Source organism: Heptranchias perlo, chromosome 38 (genome assembly GCF_035084215.1).
Source record: "Heptranchias perlo isolate sHepPer1 chromosome 38, sHepPer1.hap1, whole genome shotgun sequence".
NCBI lineage: Eukaryota > Metazoa > Chordata > Chondrichthyes > Hexanchiformes > Hexanchidae > Heptranchias > Heptranchias perlo.
In genome coordinates, this window is record NC_090362.1 from 2,206,531 (window position 1) to 2,229,498 (window position 22,968).

A 22,968-nucleotide genomic window follows, 5' to 3' on the forward strand; every position below is an offset into this window, starting at 1 on the left:
GGGTTTTACAATTTTAAAATTTTTCCCTTCCCACCCGCCCCCAACCTACCAGTTTGTGGGGTTAAAATTTACCCCAGGGAGTCAACCCCAAGTGTAATCTTAAACTCCTCTACTGGTGGTAGGGTGTAATTACAGTGCGACATGTTTACACAAGTGAGAGAGCAATTTATATTGCACAGGACAAGTACACAAATGCAAGACTTTTAATACATTAAAAATCTTACATATGCTGCACATTTCATGTCCATAAACACACTTATTGTCCATGAGCTATCCCCAGCAAAATCTTTAGTCTCTCCCATCCTGTTCATTCCCCCTGGTGCTGCCCCCATCTTCACTCTCTCATGTCCAAGGGGTACAGACTTGAATATATCTGGTGCATAACTGACTCAGCCATTTATCCCCAGATCTGGCTGTATCATATCGCGTAAGTTGCTCACGCCTCTTAAAGGCAGCCTGCATCTCTTAAAGGCAGCCTGCACTACTTAGTTGCAAAAAATAAGATACGGGTCCACATGAAGTCTGAACGGAGATCACACGTCACTCACGTAAAACACAGATGCAGGTCCCATCCTTATGTTTACAAACTCTTGAGTTATTTTAAATTATTGAATAAAGGTTGCGCACTACTAAATCCCACATCCTCCAATCTGCATGCTAGACCTCACTAATCTGAGTTTGTACCAGGCCTGCAAGAGTGCATGCACCAAGGTTCTCTGTTGATGCACTAGAGACCTTGGTGCAAGAAGTGGACAGAAGGAGCAGCATCCTATATCTGCATGGGGGCAAGAGGCCCTCCAAACATATACTCCCGAAGTAGTAGAGGACGAAGTCAATGCCAGGCACGTAGCACAATGAACATGGATGCAGTGCAGGAAGAAGTTCAATGCTTTGACACAAGTGTCAAGGTGAGTGAGGTCAACTGTCAAGTGGCGTCTCCTACCAACTGCACCACTAGCTGCATCCACTGCTCCACACACTACACCCCCCATCACCCACATACCAACAAACTCTTTCCATCAGTACTCAACAGATGCTTCCTCTCACCCTCTCACAACATTACCACTGTTGCAAGCTGCATACCCACAAGTCACAGGTCACACATACTGGCAACTATTCAACCATGACAGGCATGTCACCCAAACATCCTGCAGGACACTCACTGACACACATCCTGCTTTCTTGCAGGAGAAGGTGGTGCATAACAGGAGGCAACAAGAGGCAGTGGCTCCATGGAGCATGAACCTGCTGTCCTCTCTCAGGATGACAGCATTCCTGTCCCAACCCTGCCATTCCGCCAGTGCCCTTGCTGTTGCCTGTCAGCTAGCCAGCCCGCTCCCTGTAGAGTATTGAAATTTTATTACAGGAACACAGGAAGACAGGAACAGGAGTTGCCATTTAGCCCCTCGAGCCCGTTCCACCATTCACTGAGATCATGGTTGATCCGTGACCAAACTCCATATACCCACCTTAGCCCCATATCCCTTAATACCTTTGGTTAACAAAAGTCCATCAATCTTAGATTTAAAATTAACAATTGAGCTAGCATCTATTTGTGGAAGAGAGTTCCAAACTTCTACCATCCTTTGCGTGTGGAAGCATTTGCTAACTTCACTCTTAGCCTAAAAATTACAGCTATGTCCCCTAGTCCTAGTATTCAAATATAACAGACCTCCAAAAACAGGTACAAATGCATCAGTGGTCAGAAGCAATAATCCACCAACTAACCTGTAACTCCTGCATGGTCCTTTAAATAGTGGGGGGGGGGGGGGTCCTCCATACCGTTTACGACCTGTTCAGCTGTGCGAGATTAAGTTGGAGCACTGAGTTCCAAAATCGTATCTGTCCCTTTAAATCAGCGTTGCACACTGGTCTAACACATATTCTCCCTACTTTACATGCTGCTGGCGTTCGTTATCTGCGCTGCGCAAAAGCCTTTACCAAGATGGCATCCAGCGCACGTGGACGCGCATTCCGGATGCCATTTTGGGTCCTTAGGAGGCCATGTAGCATGACGGGCTCTACGCAGCCCAATTTAGAGCCCCAAGCCTTTGCAAACTGTTGTACACGTGAACCAGTGCATAGTTTTCAGCAGTACTGTAAAACCAACTTTGCTAACTTCACTCAGTATCTGTTTGACAAAGACCTGGAGAATTCGGTTTAAGAAAATAAAATAAATATATACAGGAATGAGCGGAATTGTGAACGTTTAATTTTTGCAGTGTCATTCAGTGTCATGCTGCATTCCTGTCGAGGTTTGAGAACTTTATCTTGTAGTGTTTCTAACTTCCCCATTGAGAGCATTTTCTGTGTTTTCTACAGGAAGTCATTAATTACTAAGTTAATTTTCCCTCTCAAGTGGATTATGTCAGGGCTACTTCCAGTTCCAATGAGCTTGCAAATGAAAGCTATCCCAGTCAGGGAAAGATGCATTCTGTTGGTCTGTGGGAGCATGTGGGAACCATAACGATTGTTTAGTGTTTTCAAAAGTTTACGTGTTTGTTGAAACTGCTTTAACTTGCTTTTTGGTGCACTGTATTGTTCAAACACATAAAAGAAGGGGAACCCATCCCAGCGTATCACTGACTAACTGATTTTTGTGCCCAAGATATATTATGTATCAATGATGAACAATTTAAGAGAATTCAATTGATAGGTCACTGCTCAGGAATAGTTTAGATATCCCAATGACCTAGTGTATCCTGCCGTACATCATGCTTATTGTAGTTGAATTAGAAAAATTAAACAGTTAACAAGTGGGGTGGGGTCCTTGCACGTTCTTCAGGACTGTCCTATAGAACCGCCTCCTTTTGGGAGAGGCTGTTGGAGCTGGTCTTACAGGAGGCCATCATAGAGTTATACCTTTATAGAGATTGGTCACCAAGTCAAGGATTCTCCACCAGGAAACTAAGCAATGTACGGAATTGCTGGTGAGCAATACTGGAGTGTGCGGTGATAGACTTGATGAGTTTTAGGGTTGAGTAAATGAGTTTATTCAAACATGCTTGATGCTTGAACATAAGAATATAAGAAGTAGGAAGCAGGAGTAGGCCATACGGCCCCTTGACCCTGCTCCGCCATTCAATAAGATCAAGGCTGATCTTTGACCTCAACTCCTCTTTTCCGCCAATCCCCATATCCTTTGATTCCCCTAGAGTCCAAAAATCTATTGATCTCAGTCTTGAATATACTCAATGACTCAGCATCCACAGCCCTCTGGGGTAGAGAATTCCAAAGATTCACAACCCCATGAGTGAATAAATTCCTCCTCATCTCAGTCTTAAATGTCCGACCCCTTATCCTGTGACTATGCCCCCTAGTTCTAGACTCTCCAGCCAGGGGAAACAACCTCTCAGCACCTATCCTGTCAAGCCCCCTCAGAATCTTATATGTTTCAATGAGATCACCTCTCATTCCTCTAAACTCCAAAGAGTATAGGCCCATTCTACTCAATCTCTCCTCATAGGACAACTCTCTCAACCCAGGAATCAATCTAGTATATCTTGAACAATCTAGTACAATTTTGAACAGTACATAAATTAACAAACACAAAACTACTGTGTGCTTAAATACAGATAGAAAAAGATGCACTAATTAGAAGATTCCCAATGCACATCTCTAATGATTCAAATTATCGATTGATAATTCAGTCATTTTGGACCAAAAAATTGAATTATTCACTAATCTGAATTGAGCGAAGTAAGTAACATAAGAAACCAGGAACTTTGAATGATCAGATTGAATTGATGCATGTAAAATATTGCTTCAAGCAGTGCATTTGATCATAGAATGTTACAGCATGGAAAGAGGCCAGACTATCAAGTCTGTGTCAGTGTTTTTCTTCATGAGCCACCAAGACTAATCCTATTCTTCTTGCTCCCCATGCCTTTAATAGTCCTCATTTTGAAGTAACTCTCTAATTCCCTTATTAAAGAATTGATGGGGTCTGCTTCAACAACAGTGTAGAAGAAAGTACCACACGCGAACCACTCAATGTGTCAATTACAATTATCGAATCTCCCCTTAAGTATTTTAATGGTTGTTTTAAACTTGTGCCCTCTTGACCACGTCACTAACCAGGTGACATAATGATCACCATTTATCTTACCATGATCCTTCATAATCTTGAAGTCATCCATCAGTCAACACTTAACCTTCTCAGTTTTTGCATACTGACCAACATTTATCCCTCAACCAACATTATTAAAATAAATTATCTGGTCATTTATCACATTGTTGTTTGTGGGATCTTGCTGTGCGCAATTTGGCTGCCACGTTTCCATACATTACAACAGTGACTACACTTCGAGAGAACATCATTGGCTGTGAAATACGATATAAATGCCCATTCTTTCTCACTTTCTTTTAAGCCACTTGCTATCAACGATGCCACATTTCCTTTAATACCGCGTGCCTTCATTTACCTCCGATGTGGCACCTTATCAAATGCCTTTTGAAAATCCATATACACAACAGCCACAGGATTTTTAAAATCAGTGCACTGTGTTACTTGCTCAAAGACCCCGCGTAGTCTGTAGAAAGGTCTGGGTTTGGCCTACCTTACAGCCTTCACAAGTAATGACACCATAATGGATTCCTGATGATTTATCTCCACAGATCTTGCACGGAATAATTTCAATTTGAGCTGAAACAGAAGAAAATAAATGTTTAATCACATTTTACCTTCATGCCCAGTAAAGCATTCCCAAAGCAGCCCCTTTTACAGAACAAATTAATGATCTGCTAAACATTACACCATATTATAAATTCATTGTGAAGCAGCATTGGTCTCCGAAGACCATAGACTAAAATTAAATGCTCTCGCTTTCAGTATTTCAGAATTTACCATTCAAGGTGATTGTTTCCGCCTTAATACAGAACACCCTGACCAACCATGCATGTCCCATTCTGTTAGGTGATTTCCAGTTTTTAATTACATTAGACTGAAATTTAGCAACAAAATAATCCTGTCAGATCGCTACCAGACGCTTAAAGAAGATGTGTGAGGGGCCAGCATTGAGGGCTAGTCAGGACAGTTCTTATAAATATAACGAAAAGCCCCATTTATCATTCAGAGGAATAGAATGAGCACTGCGTATGGTTGTATACATGTGTGTACATGCATTTGGGGTGATTAACTCAGTTTCTACAGCAATGACAGCAGGGGCTGTCTGCTGTGACCAGCAATGTAGGGATGTGACTCTCAGAGAGAGTTATTTAAATAGATGTGTAGGATTTGTTCCTGACAGCAATACCACCAGACATTAGGCCTGGACTTTCCCCTGCATTCACGCGCAGAGACAACCATAATCTGGCCGCAAACCAATCACGAGGATTAAAAGATCACGGAATTTTGGGCATAAGTGAGTTGCCTGAGTCTTCTCAATCTTTTAGGTCTGCCCATCAAACCCTCCATCCAAACGAATCTCCGCCCACAAAACTGGCCAAGCCCCCAACTCCCGAACCTGAGGATCCTCCAATTGCACTTGTGCAGAGGGTCTCAACAATGCGAGCAGATTTTCAGGTGCAGCAGGTACGTGCGTATCCGTCCAGCTGACACGGACATGACTTTAACCACTTGTTCTGCGAGTCACTTCATGCGAGCCACTGCTCTGTGGGGAAGAAATTCATCCAAACTATAGTTTTACTTCAAACTTGTTACATTTGTCTTTGTGTCCTCCAGTTATGCACCAGCGTAGTAAGTTAACTAACCTACATATATTATTTCTGACTCCCAGTATTTTAAAGATCTGCATCACGTACCAATCTCACAACCAAGCACCTAAACTAAAATTTAACTTAAAATAAATAGAAAGAATTTCCAATCAAAGCGTGGTTAATTCTATGCACCCTTCCAACAGCCCACTGCTTGGGGACGATAGTGTCAGTCACACAGTGAGATTCGACAGGGGCCACTGAACGTCCAGACTGCTTCACCTTCACCGACTCATTTACAAAAAGACAATGTCGCTACAAACACTCTGTCCCTGGAAACAAGGTGCCTGAGACATTGCTCCTCAGTGAAGATCAGGTAGGAGGAGTGCTCTTGAAGACTCGCTGTGGGTATGGTCTCCAGTGCAGTGCCTCCCTCCTCCTCCTCTCTCTCCTGCAAACTGCTTCTGCTCTCTCCAGTCTTCCTTGCTGTTCCCCCTCCTCCTCCAGCCCCAAAGGCAGTCCTACCAGGCTACCCATGACTGAAATCAAACTGTTTTGAAGGCAGCCAAAAACAGAGCAACACCAGCAAAATCTTCTCAGAAGTCAGAATTAAGATTTCCAAGTCAGAAAAGAGGCCAAAAAACGCCCAGATATTAACAAAAACATCAACTTACATTTATATAGCACCTTTAACGTAGTAAAACATCACAAGGCGCTTCACAGGAGCGATTATCAAACAAAATTTAACACCGAGCCACATAAAGAGATATTAGTACAGGAGAGGTAGGTTTTAAGGAGCATCTTAAAGGAGGAGAGAGAGGTAGAGAGGTGAAGAGGTTTAGGGAGGGAATTCCAGAGCTCAGGGCCGCCAATGGTGGCGCTTTGGACACGTATGGAGCAGCCCGATACAAAATGGCACATGGTACACTTCCGGTGTAAAATGAGCGCACGTGCTGCCCGCCATATTGGACACAGGCACCTCTATCGCACCTGAAAACGAGCGCAGCGCCAAATGAATTTCTAGGCCTCTCGCTCGCTCTCTTTATGCTGTTTTTGCTGCAGTTACAAGGAGACAGCAAGAGGTGGCAGTGTGGCTCTAAACATTGCTGCACCATTGCCGTTGTCGCCGTTGTTGCCAGGAGACTCCCAGGGGACGGTTGTAAACCTAACCCTTTGGCTGAAGTCCAGCAGAAATGTGCTCTGGGCAAGTGTAAGTACAAGTCATTAGTTCAGGCTGTGGCTTTCATGACATTTCCAAGACATAAATGAATATCATATTATGATACGATACCTATGTTTTGTTTTGTAATATTCTGGGATAGAACACCTGAGGGGAGTCGATATTTCACAGATTTAACCCAGGTGGTTGTTGGAAGCCAGTCTTGGAGAAACCGCACTGATGTACGAAAGGAGGTCCACACAGGCCCAATGCAACCCAGGATCAGTGAGAGTTCCTTCTGTGATTGAATTGCTGCACACAAGGCAAGGAGTTCAGGGAAAGAGGGTGTTTGGGACAGAGTCCAGCAGCTGGAACTGTGTGCCCGAGCTTTGTTGCTGCTATTCCCTCCAGTGTGGCCTGTACTGTTCGTTACCAACAATGTATCTGGCTAACACTTTCTAATCGACAACAGGATGTAAGATTGCATTTTCCCTTTCCAGGTCCAGGCTGACCTGATGTGCTTTTGTAGAGTTTGGGATTTTGATTGCTGCCTGTCTCCGATTGACCTGGTGGGTGGGGGGGGCGGGGGGGGGGGGAGAGAGATGAAATGGCCAATCAGATCAAGGGTTCTAGCAAAACTAACCAGATGCACAAATTTTCAGTTACAAAAATGGAATAATTTTCCCTCACTATCCTTACAATTTTTATGATTTCCGAAACTTTTTAAAGTTCCTACAAAAGGTGAACCTAGAATTTGTGTCACCTCTCCCATCTTTTTATCATTGTAATTTATGCAAATAGGCAGTTCTCACTGTAAATAATTGCCAGGCGCCTGTCACACGAGGTTCAAATGTCTTCATCCCACCCAGCCAAGCAGAGCATTCGTCACACGCAGTTTCCAACCATTCGACAGAGATCTCATGTTTGTGCCTATGCCCTGCTGTAAGTTCCATTACATGGGCTGTTACACTGTCACATTGTAAACACACTCATTCTGCATGGGTAACACTTCCTGGAAATGGGCTGCTTGCATGTCAGCCGTGGCTCAGTGGTAGCACTCTTGCCTGTGAGACAGAAGGTTGTGGGTTCAAGTCCTACTCCAGAGACTTGAGCACATAATCCAGGCTGACACTCTAGTGCTGTCTTTCAGATGAGATGTTAAACCAAGGCCCTATCTGCCCTCTTAGGTGGGCATAAAAGATTCCATGGCACTATCTTGAAGAAGAGCAGGTGAGTTCTCCCTGGTGTCCTGGCTAATATATATCCCTCAACTAACATCACTGAAACATTCTGAGGTTGTGAAAGACACTGTATAAATGCAAGTCTTTCTCTTTCTATTGCTGAATATCCTGACTTTCAATGAAATGCCCAAGTGTCAGCTTGGATCAGTTGGTAACACTCCGTCCTCCGAATCAAAATATGCAAGCAAGCTCTTTCTTGCAAGTAAGTGTAATTTGTTGTAAATTGTCCTGACACAGCATGGGTAGGAAATGAGCACAGTGTATTTGGAGTACCTCACTGTGATAGTCTTAAGGTTTGGGACACAACCAGGGATAGTAAGTTGGGGAGAATCAAAGAATCATACAGCACAGAAGGAGACCATTCGGCCCATCGTGCCTGTGCCAGCTCTTTGAAAGAGCAATCCAGTTAGTCCCTGTCCCCTGCTCTTTCCCCTGTAGCCCTGCAAATTTTTCCTTTTCAAGTATTTATCCAATTCCATTTTGAAAGTTATTATTGAATCTGCTTCCACCACCCTTTCAGGCAGCGCATTCCAGATCATAACAACTCGCTGCGTAAAAAAAAGTCTCCTCATCTCCCTCCTGGTTCATTTACCAATTCTCTTAAATCTGTGTCCTCTGGTTACCGACATCCATGCCAGTGGAAACAGTTTCTACTTATTTACTATCAAAACCCTTCCTAATTTAAAAATTGAAGCAGTTTGAGAGTTCTGATTGTCTTGAGCCAGGAGGATGGGGCCCTTGTTTAGGTCCAGGTGGCTTTTAAGCAGAACAACTTGGTGGGGGATCTGAGTGAGCTGTACTTTCTGGGCGTTTCAGTTGTACACTACCTCAGAGACTGTTGATGCTGCACACTTTATTTGGTGTATTCTCTAGCAGTTTGGAGCAGATCTTGTAGATACGCAAACCAGTGGAGTAGGCAGGATATTTATTTGGGGTGGGGTGGGGGGTGTCTGGAGATGAGTTTGCCAGACCAATCAAAACTAGGCCGAAAGGTCTCTTTTTCAAATAGGAGTTTCCCAATAAGTTTCAAATAGAAATATTATTACTTCCCTTAATCTCACAGTCCAAATAATGTAAATGAAAAGAAAGAAAAGTCTTGTCAGATAAAACTCTAAAGCATGAAGTCCAAGTGCTTGTTAAGTATCATTGATCTATTGCTACCATTCACTGCAATATCTCAATGAACATTTAGAAGCGAAAGCCCAACTAATCGGTTTTCACCGGTCCAATTACAGAACTGACCAGCTCTGGAAGAACATCCGTTGTTTCCGTCTTTCTTTCAAGTGATCTAAGGCGGAGTGGTCCAATAAAAAACATAGAAATTCTAGGGGTGTTTCAATACCCTGAACACCCCTCCCCGCCCCAGTTGCTGAAACCCCCCTCCCCCACACCCATGGAATTGTGACGTGTCTCTGGGGCCCAGAATGCAGCTTCTGATGATACACCTGAGTGTATTCCCTGTCTACCAAACTTACATTCTGTTTTCACATTTTGGTCACAGTATTGTGTCAACCTTTCCAATTACAATTCCTATGTCCACATCTATAATGGAAACTGCCTATGTAAACATGTCATGCCTATGTAAACAGGTCATGCTGTAATTACAACCTGCTGCCAGTGATGGCGCTGTAGCACCTCCATTTTGCATCTGCCAGGTGCTCAGCCTGTACTGCACAGAAACCCCTAGGCTCCAACCAGTTCTAATTCTCTGCTTCCCAAATTGCCATAACCTTTTGCTATCAAATTAAATAATAATATAAAGTCCAAGTCTTATATAAAATAAGTACAAAATGTATGATTTTAAAATGGGGACTTAATTTCAACTGTGTGCTCTGGTCCAATCACCCCCCCACGCCCCCCCCCCCCCACTCTCTAAGCCCTTTCTCGTCCCGTGAATTCTACACTTGCTCTTGACTCCCCATGTGCAGTGTCACGGTAGATCGACTAGTGTCTGGAATATTATTTACAGGAGGAGGCCATTCAGCCCCTGGAGCCTGTTCCACCATTCAATTAGATCATGGCTGTTCTGCATCTTAACTCCATTTACCTGCCTTGGTTCCGTAATACCCTTGGCTAACAAAAATCTTTCAATCTCAGTTTTGAAATTTTCAATTGACCGCCAGCCTCAATAGCTTTTTAGGCGAGAGAGTTCCAGATTTCCACTCCCCTTTGTGTGAAGATGTGATACAAGTAGTTTTGTTTGTCCTTGCCTCCACAATATTGTAAAATATATGTTTTATTCGCCCTGTCTCTTTCAGTCGATTTGCTCTATTTGCTTGAAATACAAGACCTCAGTTCACTCTCCGCTCAGGCCTCCCCACCAGCTTAGTGCAACTTTGCATGAGTTATAGTGTGAACTGAAATCGTGACGCACTGAAGGATATGGGCCACTGACTAGGAAGAGTGGGAAATGATTGAGGAGTAGGGTCACAGCAGTGGTCGGGCAAGCAGTGTGGGATGGAGAGGGTCCCAATGTTTGGTAACATGATCCATTTCCAAAAAGGCCACGTAAAGAAACTGGCCTGGTGGGGTCCCATTTCTGCCAGGAATTGGTTTTGCTACCCCAGCACATCTGATTCACATGAAGCAGCACGACATGGGGGAACGGAGGCAGGATAGCAGGAATTCTGCCAGACCTGGTTTTCACAGTGACATCTGCACCGAAGGGGAGTGATTTTGTTTCCAACAAAATCACGATGCATGGCAAACATGGCACAGACCCCACAGATCTGGGCACCACCCCAATTTCTGCCCCAAATACACTGCTACTATATCGCAATAGGATTTCGGAACCTATCTGCGAGGTAGGTTTACAACAACTTGCATTTATACAGCGCCTTTAACATAGTAAAACATCCCAAGGCACCTCACAGGAGTGATTATCAAACAAAATTTGATACCGAGCCACATAGAGAGATATTAGGACAGGTGACCAAAAGCCTGATCAAAGAGGAATGTTTTAAGGAGCGTCTTAAAGGAGGAGAGAGCTGGAGAGAGGCGGACAGGTTTAGTGAGGGAATTCCAGAGGTTAGGACCTAGGCAGCTGAAGGCACGGCCACCAATGGTGGAGCGATTAAAATCGAGGATGCCCAAGAGGCCAGAATTGGAGGAGTGCAGAGATTTCAGATGGTTGTAGGGCTGGAGGAGGTTACAGAGATAGGGAGGGGCGAGGCCATGGAGGGATTTGAAAACAAGAATGAGAATTTTCAAATCGAGGCATTGCCGGACTGGGAGCCAATGTAGGTCAGCGAGCACATGGGTGATGGGAGAATGGGACTTGTGAAATATGTAATTTTTTTTTTACATTTTATGATGACAGAACCTCACCAGCCCAATGGCAGAAAAAAGGCTGCAAAAGGCTGCAAAAATTTACAAGCAGGATGTGGATATTGGGGATCAATTGAAATTTTCAAGGCTGATGTCGATAGATTTTTTTTTAGGTAAGGGTGCGAAGGGATGTGGAGCAGGAGATAAAGAAAAGGAAGCTGGCAGATGAGAGGGCATCAGTGTGGAAGTTAGAGCAGCTTGAGATTGGGAGCGGATGGTGCATCTCATGAGAGAGACAAAGAAGGAATTAGATATGGCCCTATTACTGACTGTAACCCTGGAGCTGTCAAAACTTTTCATCTTCTCCGCCTAAAAGGGTTAAATTATGAGGACAGGTCGCATAGTCTAGGCTTGTATTCCCTGGAGTATAGAGGATTAAGGGGTGATCTAATTGAGGTGTTTAAGATGATTAAAGGATTTCATAGGGTAGATAGAGAGAAATTATTTCCTCTGGTGGGGGAATCAAGAATAAGGGGGGCATAACCTTAAAATTAGAGCTAGGCCGTTTAGGGATGATGTCAGGAAGCACTTCTTCACATAAAGGGGAGTGGAAATCTGAAACTCTCTCTCCGAAAAGCTGTTGAGGCTGAGGGTCAATTGAAAATTTCAAAACTGAGATTGATAAATTTTTGTTAGGTAAGGGTATTAAGGGTTACGGAACCAACATCAACAACAACTTGCATTTATACAGCACCTTTAAGGTAGCAAAATGTCTCAGGAGCGATTTAAAAAAAACAAAATTTGGCACCGAGCTACATAAGGAGGTACTAGGACAGGTTACCAAAAGCTTGGTCAAAGAGGTAGGTTTTAAGGAACATCTTAAAGAGAGGCGGAGAGGTTAAGGGAGGGAATTCCAGAGCTGAGGGCCTAGGCAGCTAAAGGCACGGCTGCCAATAGTGGAGTGATTAAAATCGGGGATGCGCAAGAGGCCAGAATTGGAGGAGCACAGAGATCTCGGAGGGTTGTAGGGCTGGAGGAAGTTACAGAGATAGGGAGGGGGGAGGTCATGGAGGAATTTGAAAACAAGAATGAGAATTTTAAAATCAAGGTGTTCCCGGACCGGGAGCCAATGTAGGTCAGCGAACACAGTGGTAATGGGTGAACGGGACTTGGTGCGAGCAGCAGAGTTTTGGATGAGCTCAAGTTTATCGAGGGTGGAAGATAGGAAGCTCGCCAGGAGAGCATTGGAATAATCCAGTCTGGAAGTAACAAAGGCATGGATGAGGGTTTCAGCAGCAGATGAGCTGAGGCAGGGGCAGAGACGAGAGATGTTACAGAGGTGGAAGTAGGCGGTCTTGGAGCGGATATGTGGTCGGCAGCTCACCTCAGGGTCAAATTGGACGGCTAGGTTGCGAACGATCTGGTTTAGCCTCAGACAGTGGCCGGGGAGAGGGAAGGAGCCGGTGGCTAGGGAACAGAGTTTGTGGCGGGGACTGAAGACAATGGCTTCGGGCTTCCTAACATTTAGTTGGAGGAAAGTTTTGCTCAGACAAGCAGTGTGACAAGTGAAACAGTGGAGGGCTCGAGAGAGGTGGTGGTGAGGTAGAGTTGGGTGTGGTCAGCGTACGTGTGGAGTAAGGTGGGAAAATAGAGTTAAGATATAGATCAGCCATGATCTAATTGAAAGGCAGAACCGGCTCAAGGGGCTAAAAGGCCTCCTCCTGTTCCTAAGTTCCTTTGCCTGGGCAGTAATCTGGCGGGGCGGATTGCCTACGATACCGAACCTGTAGCATGCAATCCACTCTGCCAGGTTACTGCCCGGGCAGTGAAGATGGAAATCTGCCCCCATATGATAGAAGGTGGAAGGGGATTGATGTGGGTATGGTTGGGACAGTTTATGCAGACTGTGAGGTTGAGCGAGGAAAGGAGGGCAGAGAAAGACAGCGCACGTCTGCTTTCTATTTTTTTAAACTTAACACAATTTCTCCCATGATTTCCACAGGGAGCAGTATTCAGTATTGGAGTGAAAGTTAACACGGGAAATGTAAGTAGCAGCTGCAGGAAGCAATGCTGTGGGGAGAATAAGTAAAGGCCCAGTAATATGGAAGGAAAGGCTGGTTCACCTGACAGGGCTCTGGCAGAATGAGGTGGTGTGTTGGTGGAGAAGGAGGCTGATCTGTGGAGCTTGTCACCGTGGAGGTGAGACCGTAATGGGTCTGATAAGATCCTGACACAGTGTCGCTGATTTCTGAGATAAGGGGCGAAGTGTACAGGAAATATAAAGGCCTTCAGAAAACCACCAAGGGAATGGTAATAGAGGGACTGTAAAAGGGCAGATATGGATTGCAAGCCATTTACTAGGTGCTGCATGTAAGAGTCCTGTTGCCATCACAATGCGAGTTCAATGCGGTGTGACAGTTTAAATTAATGTGCAGAAGTTCTACAAAGATTGCTGACATTCATATAGAGGGTGAATCAACCTGACTACTATCATAAGTGAGGAAACCACACATTGTCCTATAAAGACAGGTGTCTCTGAGGGGGCAGCTTCACATCAGTGAGATGATCTGGTTTTGCTGCCGAGCACATCCTGTGTTTGAGATGCTTTGAATGAACGGCTGTGCCCTAAATATGGGTTGGCTCAGCAGGGCACCGATATCACAGCTTATCCCGAGAATCCGAAATCCTGACTCACCCATTCATATAAACCAGCTGCCTCTGTGAAACTTTCTCAATGAGCGACATTTGGTACGACCTGACTTAGTTCTTCTCCTGGCCAAAGTTACGATCCGACAGCAGCGCTGGGGTTGGCAGTGGCGGCGGAGGTTTCTGGGAGATGACTAGGGTGCCTGTGTGGTGTAACTGTTCGACATGAGATCCTTCAGGAATTAGGTGGAACTTTCTAGAGGTGAGGACTCAAGACGTCTGGCCCCGCCGCAGCTCACTCCACCACGATTCAAATGCCACTTTTGACTCTGTTGACTGCTCCATCTTCTTCACTGTCTCTCCTCCATGGTTACTCTACATTACACCTCTCTATTTTGGTTCCATTCCAATCCACCCTAACATTACGCCTACATCTTCTCAAAGTGGTTTTTCCTCCCATTCCACCATGGCTGCCTCTGGTGTGCCTCAGGACTCTATGCTTGGTTCCCTCTTCTTGATCACCTACATGCTACTTCTCAATCACATCATCTGAAACACAGGAACAGCTTTTGCAAGTATACCTATGACACCCAACTCTACCTCTCCACTTGTACCATCGACACCCGCCTTACGATGTGACTGTCTATCTGACATTATCATGGAGAAGTTTAAATTTCCTTAACATCCATTTCAATTCCTGCCGACACATTCCTGCTCTAGGCTCCGGCTGAAGTAATGTCAGTCAAGCTGAACCAGGTGGTGTGCAGTATCAGCATCACCTGGACCCTGAGCTAACCTTTGGAGACCACATTCAGGTCACCAGGATCACATTTTTCCTCAACAGAACATTCCCTTCTTGCATTTGACCTTTCTCCAGAATGCTGCAGCCCGAGTCACCCCAGGCCCAAAGTTACCCACGTGCATCACCTCCATTCTTGACCAGCTCCACTATCTCCCTGTGCACTGAATCCAAGCTCTTCCATGTCTTCAAATCCCTCCATGGTCTCTCTCTACTTTACCAGAACAATTTTCTTAATCATATGTCCCATTTCAAACCCACTGCACCTCTATAGATCTGGATTCTGTTCCTCCCTCACATCCGGCCCCAGTTCACTATTCCTTGCTCTTGGCAACTTCAGCTCAAACCACTTCCTTTCGTTTCATTCCCTTCCTTCGAAAGTCTCCTGAAAACCTACGGGGGCTGAAACTCCAATGAGCTTGCCCTGTTGGCACTCGTGCACTAAAGCACAGCCACCCATCGAGACGGCCTCTGGCCCCTCCCGGATTACAGGGATGGGGTCGTTAGCCTGCTCTTGCCTCAACTGACACCCAGACTTTTGGTGGGGGTGGGGGGTTCATGTAGCTCTGAAGCAGCAAATGTGGCCTGGGAAGGGCCTCACAGGAACAAGATGCCCCCCAGCTCTGCAGCTCCTAAAGGAACTATCAAGTTATCCTAATAAGGTAATTAGTCCTGTCCAGGGTGCATTACCTGCTCCCTCCAGCATTCTGGTACCTTTACTAGGCCCATAATGAACCCCTGCCTGCTCTCTGCTCTCAGCTCTCAGCAGGCACGGGCTCCAATGGGCCTATCAGGAGGTGTACTGGGCAGAATTCCCTGGTGTAGCCCAGAAACTCCCCACAACGACACTCCCTTGACACGGCGTTTCCAGTGGGAGATCTGCCCAATGCCCCCTCCCCCCCACCTAAATTTCCCAACCCCCCCCTTCTCAGAGCGGAATCTTGGGTTCTACCCTAGCACCTCCCCCCATCCCAGCAACAAAATTTGAACCCCGTCCGGCACAAGGGTGGAATGTCATTCTGCAGGCTCTTTGTCCACACATTAATCTCTCCAGCCTCCTGCTCTGTCCCGTTTTTCTCCTGTAACTGTGAGACCATCACAATATAAATGCTTTGGCTGCCTTAATAGTGAAAAGCAAAGAGACACACAATGATAGGGAGATCCACAATCAGCCACATATCAACACACAATAAGTGTTGCCACTAACTGAGATATAAGACTGTCTGTGCCTGATGGTAAAAATAAGAATTACATCAACACCTGCTCACTAGCCGCTACTGTTGGGATGTAGGGTGCAAGAGGTTAGGATGGATACAATTTTTCTGGAGATAAGAATAATGTTGCACATTAATAACTCACTTCAAGGAGGAAGCAATCGATTGGTCTCATTGCTCCTATGTTGGTAGTGAGGCCTCACTGTCAGGGAACAGACGTTCTGGCCATTAATCACGTTTCCCATGCCATAGTGTCTCCCGATCCCCAAGCAGCTGAAGGCTGATGCCTCTGTCAATGGAGATGTTTTGCTGGGTACAGCTATTCTGCTGGTCTTCTTGGAGATATATATATATATGGGTGAACTACCAGAGTGATAGCTACTCCTCGGCCTCTGCGTAAAGTCCAAGGAGCCCACGAGTGCTCGATGAAGCCTTCACTCCCACACTACCCTGAAGGGGATGGGCGGAGGTTGGAGAAATTGATTCCCAAGGAGTGACGTGGATGCAGTAAGTGCCGGGAGAGGGGAAGGAGGCTGCTCAGGGAGTGGAGTCCGAGTGGAGTCAAGGCCAGTGTACGGGTTGGTAGTTGGAATTTGTTTGGAGCTTGGAGTCGCTGCATTCAAACATGTGATGAGCCAAATCACCACAAAGTATCGCGCCAGCTGCTTGATGAAATTCAATATTCAGATATTTGATTGATGACACCCTGTTTATACTCTCAGTCCCATCGTGTTCAGCTCCTAGAAAACATACTCACTTAAACCTGGGCCAATTTCACTGGATAACTCAGAACTCACTTTTTCTGAAAGACTGTGTTGACAGAGGCCCCCTCCCTGGCTCGGACTGGCTTGGTCTGGCGACTCACCATGGGTGTCTCACGTTAACAATGCTGCTGGACATGTGACCTTCCCATTAATGTTTGTTTGATTACATATAAAACAGTCAAACACTATGGAAATTGTTGTAGCTCAACTACAGCGAATTTAGATCCAAAATTACTTTCATGGAATAAAATAGACAGCTGGGCATGAGCGGATTGGATTGTCAATATCCCAAGGATGTGACAAGGTGCTATCTAAGTTCTTCCTTTTTTCTTCTTTACATATTCTACATGCATCATTGACCTTACATTACAACAGTGACTGCACTTCATTGGCTGTGAAGGGCTTTGGGATGTCCTGAGGTTGTGAAAGGCGCCATTGAAATGCAAGTTCTTTCTTAAAACATCTCATCCTGAAAGATTGTGAACTGTATACCAAGGAAAGAGACAGCTTAACTGATTCATTCCAAGGATTGGTTACATTCTACAAACCCGATTCTGGTTCTCTCACACAAGTCCTGTGCAGTTCAATATTTTGCCTTGTAAATGAGTTTTGCATCTGAATTTTTCTGCATTTGAATTCAAAGTGCATCCTAAGTAAATTGAGTCTGTATATTGAAGGCAATGCTCACAATGAATGATTAAGATTACATTCTCCTCCAGCATCCCGACAAGTCCTCCTGAACAATGTGCAGATGGACAAAGCAACTTCCCTGAACTGTTTCTTAGCTGCCTAAACGGGTGGAGTTTGTGAATTTGCACTCTTGCCTTGGTGCTTTGCTGCCAGGAGAACAGTATGGGAATTTGGCCTCAGAGACCATCAGATTTCCCCACTTACTTGTCTCAGCGCCTGCACCGACACTGCCTCCCATCGTCCCCTCCCCGCTCTATAACATTTGTCCTCTCTCTGTTCCCTAACCCCAGTATTCCTTCTTTTCATTTTCAGTCTGTGACGTTTGCTTCCCCCCCTCACTTTACCAGTTGAAAACCTTCTTAAGGCAGGAAGATGAGATGAGGAGAAACTTTTTTACGCAGTGAGTTGTTATGATCTGGAATGCACTGCCTGAAAGGATGGTGGAAGCAGATTCAATAACAACTTTCAAAAGGGAATCGGATAACTACTTGAAGGGGAGAAATTTGTAGGGCTACAGGGAAAGAGCAGGGGAATGGAACTAAATGGAAAGCTCTTTCAAAGAGCCAGCACAGGCAGGATGGGCCGAATGGCCTCGTTCTGTGCTGTAAGATTCTGTGATTCTATGATAAATGTCACTAGCTAACAAATGAGATCCAGCAGATTAACTATAGCTGGCTGGCTTTCTGATAATAATGTTTTGATTCACCTACAGTGAGAGGATTAGAATTGGGACCTGTGTTCTGAATACAATCCCACCACAACCAACCAGAGACTCCGAAACAAACTCTGTCAGCAACTGTCTGAAAAATGTTTACCAAATTACAGGAAACCTTGAGTTTTGTTCTCAACTATATATCCGGCATCTTACAGTGATCGGAAGATCGAGCTAATCCACCATTCCTCATCAGGAGAATCTCTGACTGATGGTAAAGTGGATATTACATCGTAATCTTCTTTAAAAAAAAATCAATAGTTACATTAAACAAGCTGCAAGACTGTAGCAGAAGCTGCAGTGATGTGGTTTGTTCCAAGCTCCTGTAGTCACATTGCTTACCCCTTGGTGTTAGTGTGAGGCTGAAGACATTTAAGATTAGGAAAATGTTTCCATTGTAGCAGAATCCAAAACTAGGGGCCATAAATATGAGATAGTCACTAATAAATCAAATAGGGATTTCAGGAGAAACTTCTTTACCAAGAGAGTAGTGAGTTTGGAACTTGCTACCACAAGGAGTGATTGAGGCGAATAATATAGATGGATTTAAGGTGAAGCTGGATAAACACATAAGGGAGAAAGGAATAGAAGGATATGCTGATAGGATTAGATGAAGTAGGGAGAGAGGAGGCTCATGTGGAGCATAAACATCGGCATGGACTAGTTGGGCCGAATGGCCTCTTTCTGTGCTGTAAATTCTATGTAATTCCCCAATGCAAAGTATGAAATAAAACAAGTTTAATGTTTTTAAAGGAGTTAGTTTACTAATAATCTCTTTGTTGCTGTCAGCACATGACTAATCCCTGAGGTGACTGCTTCTGAACCTGTAATTACCGTCTCGCTGAACTGTGTCCACCATCATTCCCTTTTAGACCTGTCAGCACTTAATGGTTTCTGAAAGGCCATTAAACAGGACTTTCATTTAATCCGGGCTGCGTGCAAAGAGAGAGACCAGTGGATTGTATTTAGTTTACTTATTCACTTCCTTAAACACAACTGGAACATTTCTAGCGATGCTCTCAGATTTCTAATATTCAATCTCTGCTCCAGTCCGATTGGTTTAACTGGGGACAGTTTCAACCACTTATTGCCTTGAGCCACATAAACATCTTTAAGTCCTGCGTCAACTGACAGTATCTTTAGTCAAAAACTGGTATTAATGTAAAAGTGTTGAACAAACATTTTTTCATTTACAAACACCCTTGGGGTAATTCGTATCAAAACTCGTGACAAAAGATACATTTCATACAGGTAGCACTCTAAATCATAGGAAATTTACAGCATAGAAAGAGACCATTCGGCCCATCGTGTCCGCATCGGCCGAAAATGAGCCACCCAGCCTAATCCCATTTTCCAGCTCTTGGTCCGTAGCCCTGTAGGTTACGATATTTCAGGTGCACATCCAGGTACTTTTTAAATGAGTTGAGGGTTTCTGCCTCTACCACCCTTTCAGGCAGTGAGTTCCCGACCCCACCACCCTCTGAGTGAAAACAAATTTCCTCAGCTCCCCTCTAATCCTTCTACTAATCATTTTAAATCTATGCCCCCTGGTTATTGACTCCTCCGCTAAGGGAAATAGGTCCTTCCTATCCACTCTATCTAGGCCCCTCATAATTTTATACACCTCAATTAAATCACCCCTCAGCCTCCTCTGTTGCAAAGAGAACAACCCCAGCCTATCCAATCTTTCCTCATAGCTAAAATTCTCCAGCCCTGGCAACATCCTTGGAAATCTCCTCTGTACCCTCTCTAGTGCAATTACATCCTTCTTGTAATGTGGTGACCAGAACTGTACACAGTACTCAAGCTGTGGCCTAACCAGTGTTTTATACAGTTCCAGCATAACCTCCTGCTCTTATATTTTATGTCTCGGCTAATAAAAGAAAGTATTCCATATGCCTTCTTAACCATCTTATCTACCTGTCCTGCTGTCTTCAGGGATCTGTGGACATACACTCCAAGGTCCCTTTGTTCCTTTACACCTTTCAGTATCCTCCCATTTATTGTGTATTCCCTTGCCTTGTTTGCCCTCCCCAAATGCATTACCTCACACTTCTCTGGATTGAATTCCATTTGCCACTTTTCTGCCCACCTGACCAGTCCATTGATATCTTCCTGCAGTCTACAGCTTTCCTCCTCACTATCAACCAATTTTAAAATTGGTACACAGCCAATTTTTGTATCATCTGCAAACTTCTTAATCATGCCCCCACATTTAAGACCAAATCATTAAAATGTATCATAAAAAGCAAGAGACCTAGTACTGAGCCCTGCGGAACCCCACTGGAAACAGCCTTCCAGTCACAAAAACACCCGTCAACCATTCCCCTTTGCTTCCTGCCACTGAGCCAATTTTGGATCCAATTTGCCACTCTCCCTTGGATCCCATGGGCTTGTACTTTTTTGACCAGTCTGCCATGTGGGACCTTGTCAAAATCCTTGCTAAAATCCAGGTGCACTACATCAAATGCACTACCCTCATCGATCCTTCTTGTTACGTCCTCAAAAAATTAAATCAAGTTAGTCAGACACGACCTTCCCTTAACAAATCCGTGCTGACTGTCCTTGATTACTCTGTGCCTTTCTAAGTGACGGTTTATCCTGACCCTCAGAATTGATTCCAATAATTTGCCCACCACCGAGGTTAGACTGACTGGCCTGTAATTACTTGGTCTATCCCTCACTCCCTTTTTAAAAAACAATACAATATTAGCAGTCCTCCAATCCTCCAGTACCACGCCTGTATCCAAGTGAGGATTGGAAAATTATGGAAAAATCTTTTAAACTTCCTCCTCTGCCTACAGTAAAGTCTTTGGCACTGTGATTAACAAGGATCACCCATTCTCCACTAACTCCATTTAACTCAGAGTAATCTTGTAGTTTTCTTAGTTTGCAGTGCAACATTGCAGCTACTGTTTCTCAACATATCTAACAATATAATAACATTGGCATGCTTTATTGAAAACTGCTCTTTACATTTCCGATGGAGATTACCATATTAAATGTCTACGCTTGCCTGTTACATTTCCCTGTTATGCCAGTGCATGGCACTCTGATAACAGTTTCAAGATTAATTTGGTGATTTGATGTCACAGCTCCCTGTCATCACCATATAACACTCCATTATCTTTTCTCCACAGAATTGTTCAAAATGCTTTCTAAAAAAAATTTAATTCACCATTTCTTCTCAATAACTGAAATTTCTAATATCCAAATGAGATTTTAAACAATTTTTAAAAAAAAATTCAAAGGTGATATATTTCACAATATCAATTACATTATCCCTTGAATAATTTTATACACCTCTTTTTGGGTCTTTTAAAGCTTTAATTGAAGTTTTTACTTCTCTAAGAAGCCTGGGCTCGGATTTCATATTTTAGAGCTGTGATTCTTAACAGAATACAGATGATGTAGTCTGTGCATTTATAGTATCCCAGTTTCCCAGGATGTATCAAAACTATTTAAGAAACTGTACTGTTGGGACATTTTGCTTCAGTGTCTAGCAGTTTCTGCTCAGTTGATTTTTCAAAATTATTTGATGAAAAGCTAGAGGTCAAATTACAAAGAATTTTGCAGTGCAGAAACAGGTCATTCAGCCCAACAGGTCTATGCCGGTGTTTATGCTGCACACGAGCCTCCTCCCACCCTACTTTATCTAATCCTATCAATATATCCTTCTATTTCTTTCTCCCTCATGTACTTATCTAGCTTCCCCTTAAATGCATCTCATTCGAACATAACAGTGAAAATCTTCTGTAGTGACTGCCTTCATGTTAATTTTTACTGAGAACCATTTCAATCTTTTGGGTCTGGATTATTGCCCCCCCCTCCCCTGGGAACCCCCTAACTAATACTGCTGTTAAATTTAACTCAAATCTTAAAAATCTCACTGAAGCCAGAAATTCCTGAAAGACCCTAAGCTGCTTTAAAAAAAAGTGACATCAGGTGAACAAAGTTTTTTTGTAGTGTGCGTAAGTAGCTTTCATGGCGGCTTGTGATGCAGCACTGTTCCAAAGAAGGGCTTGTAAGGAGAGCAGTCTGATGGACCCAGCCCCCTTTTTGAGTGCCAGCACAGTAAGGAGGGTTCTTAGCCTCCTCCAGTTTGTACCTTAGTGAGGTTGGAGCTGAAGGAACAGACTTTGTGGGTCCCATCACAAAATGGCTGCTTTTGGCTATGCCCAATTTCAAAAGCTTTACCCGGGTAAAGTTTATATTGGTTGTGTGAGACAGAGCAATGACAGACTATCAATTACTCTATTTATTGTATCCTTTGTCTTAAGTTCTATAAATTTCAGAAAGTGTATTGAGTTGAGAGAGGGTCTTTCCTCATCCCAATTTGAATTAATCTTTCAAAAAAAAGCATGAGTTGAATTTTGAAGCAAACAGAGAGTGTATAATTATCCACCGAAAATGTAAACATTCTAATTACTGGCACTTGTGAGACAGAGAGGTTTAAATTCTAACTGGCAATCTGGGAACGATATTGATCTGGGGTCTGTACCACTGGCAATCAGGAATGCTATCGATCAGGCGTTTGTTTCACTGGCAATCTGGGAATGCTATCGATTGGGAGTTTGTTTCACTGGCAATCTGGGAACACGATTGATTGGGAGTTTGATACACTGGCAATCTGGGAATGCTAATTGATCGGGAGTTTGTTTCACTGGCAATCTGGGAACACTATCGATTGGGAGTTTATTTCACTGGCAATCTGGGAATGCTGTCGATTGGGAGTTCGATACACTGGCAATCTGGGAATGCTATTGATCGGGAGTTTGTTTCACTGGTACTGTAAGGTGGCTACCCATTATAACTATCTAA

The 22,968-nt window shown here is 44.1% G+C and overlaps 1 protein-coding gene across 1 annotated transcript in view; it reads right to left on the minus strand.

The window, feature by feature from the left end:
- LOC137304657 (nuclear receptor ROR-alpha A) overlaps window positions 1-22,968 on the minus strand; it is a 197,655-nt gene that overhangs the window by 83,153 nt on the left and 91,534 nt on the right. The window contains exon 2 of the mRNA XM_067973302.1: window positions 4,560-4,645. Within this exon, the coding sequence (XP_067829403.1) occupies window positions 4,560-4,645 (86 nt within the window). The remainder of the gene's footprint in view (window positions 1-4,559; window positions 4,646-22,968) is intronic.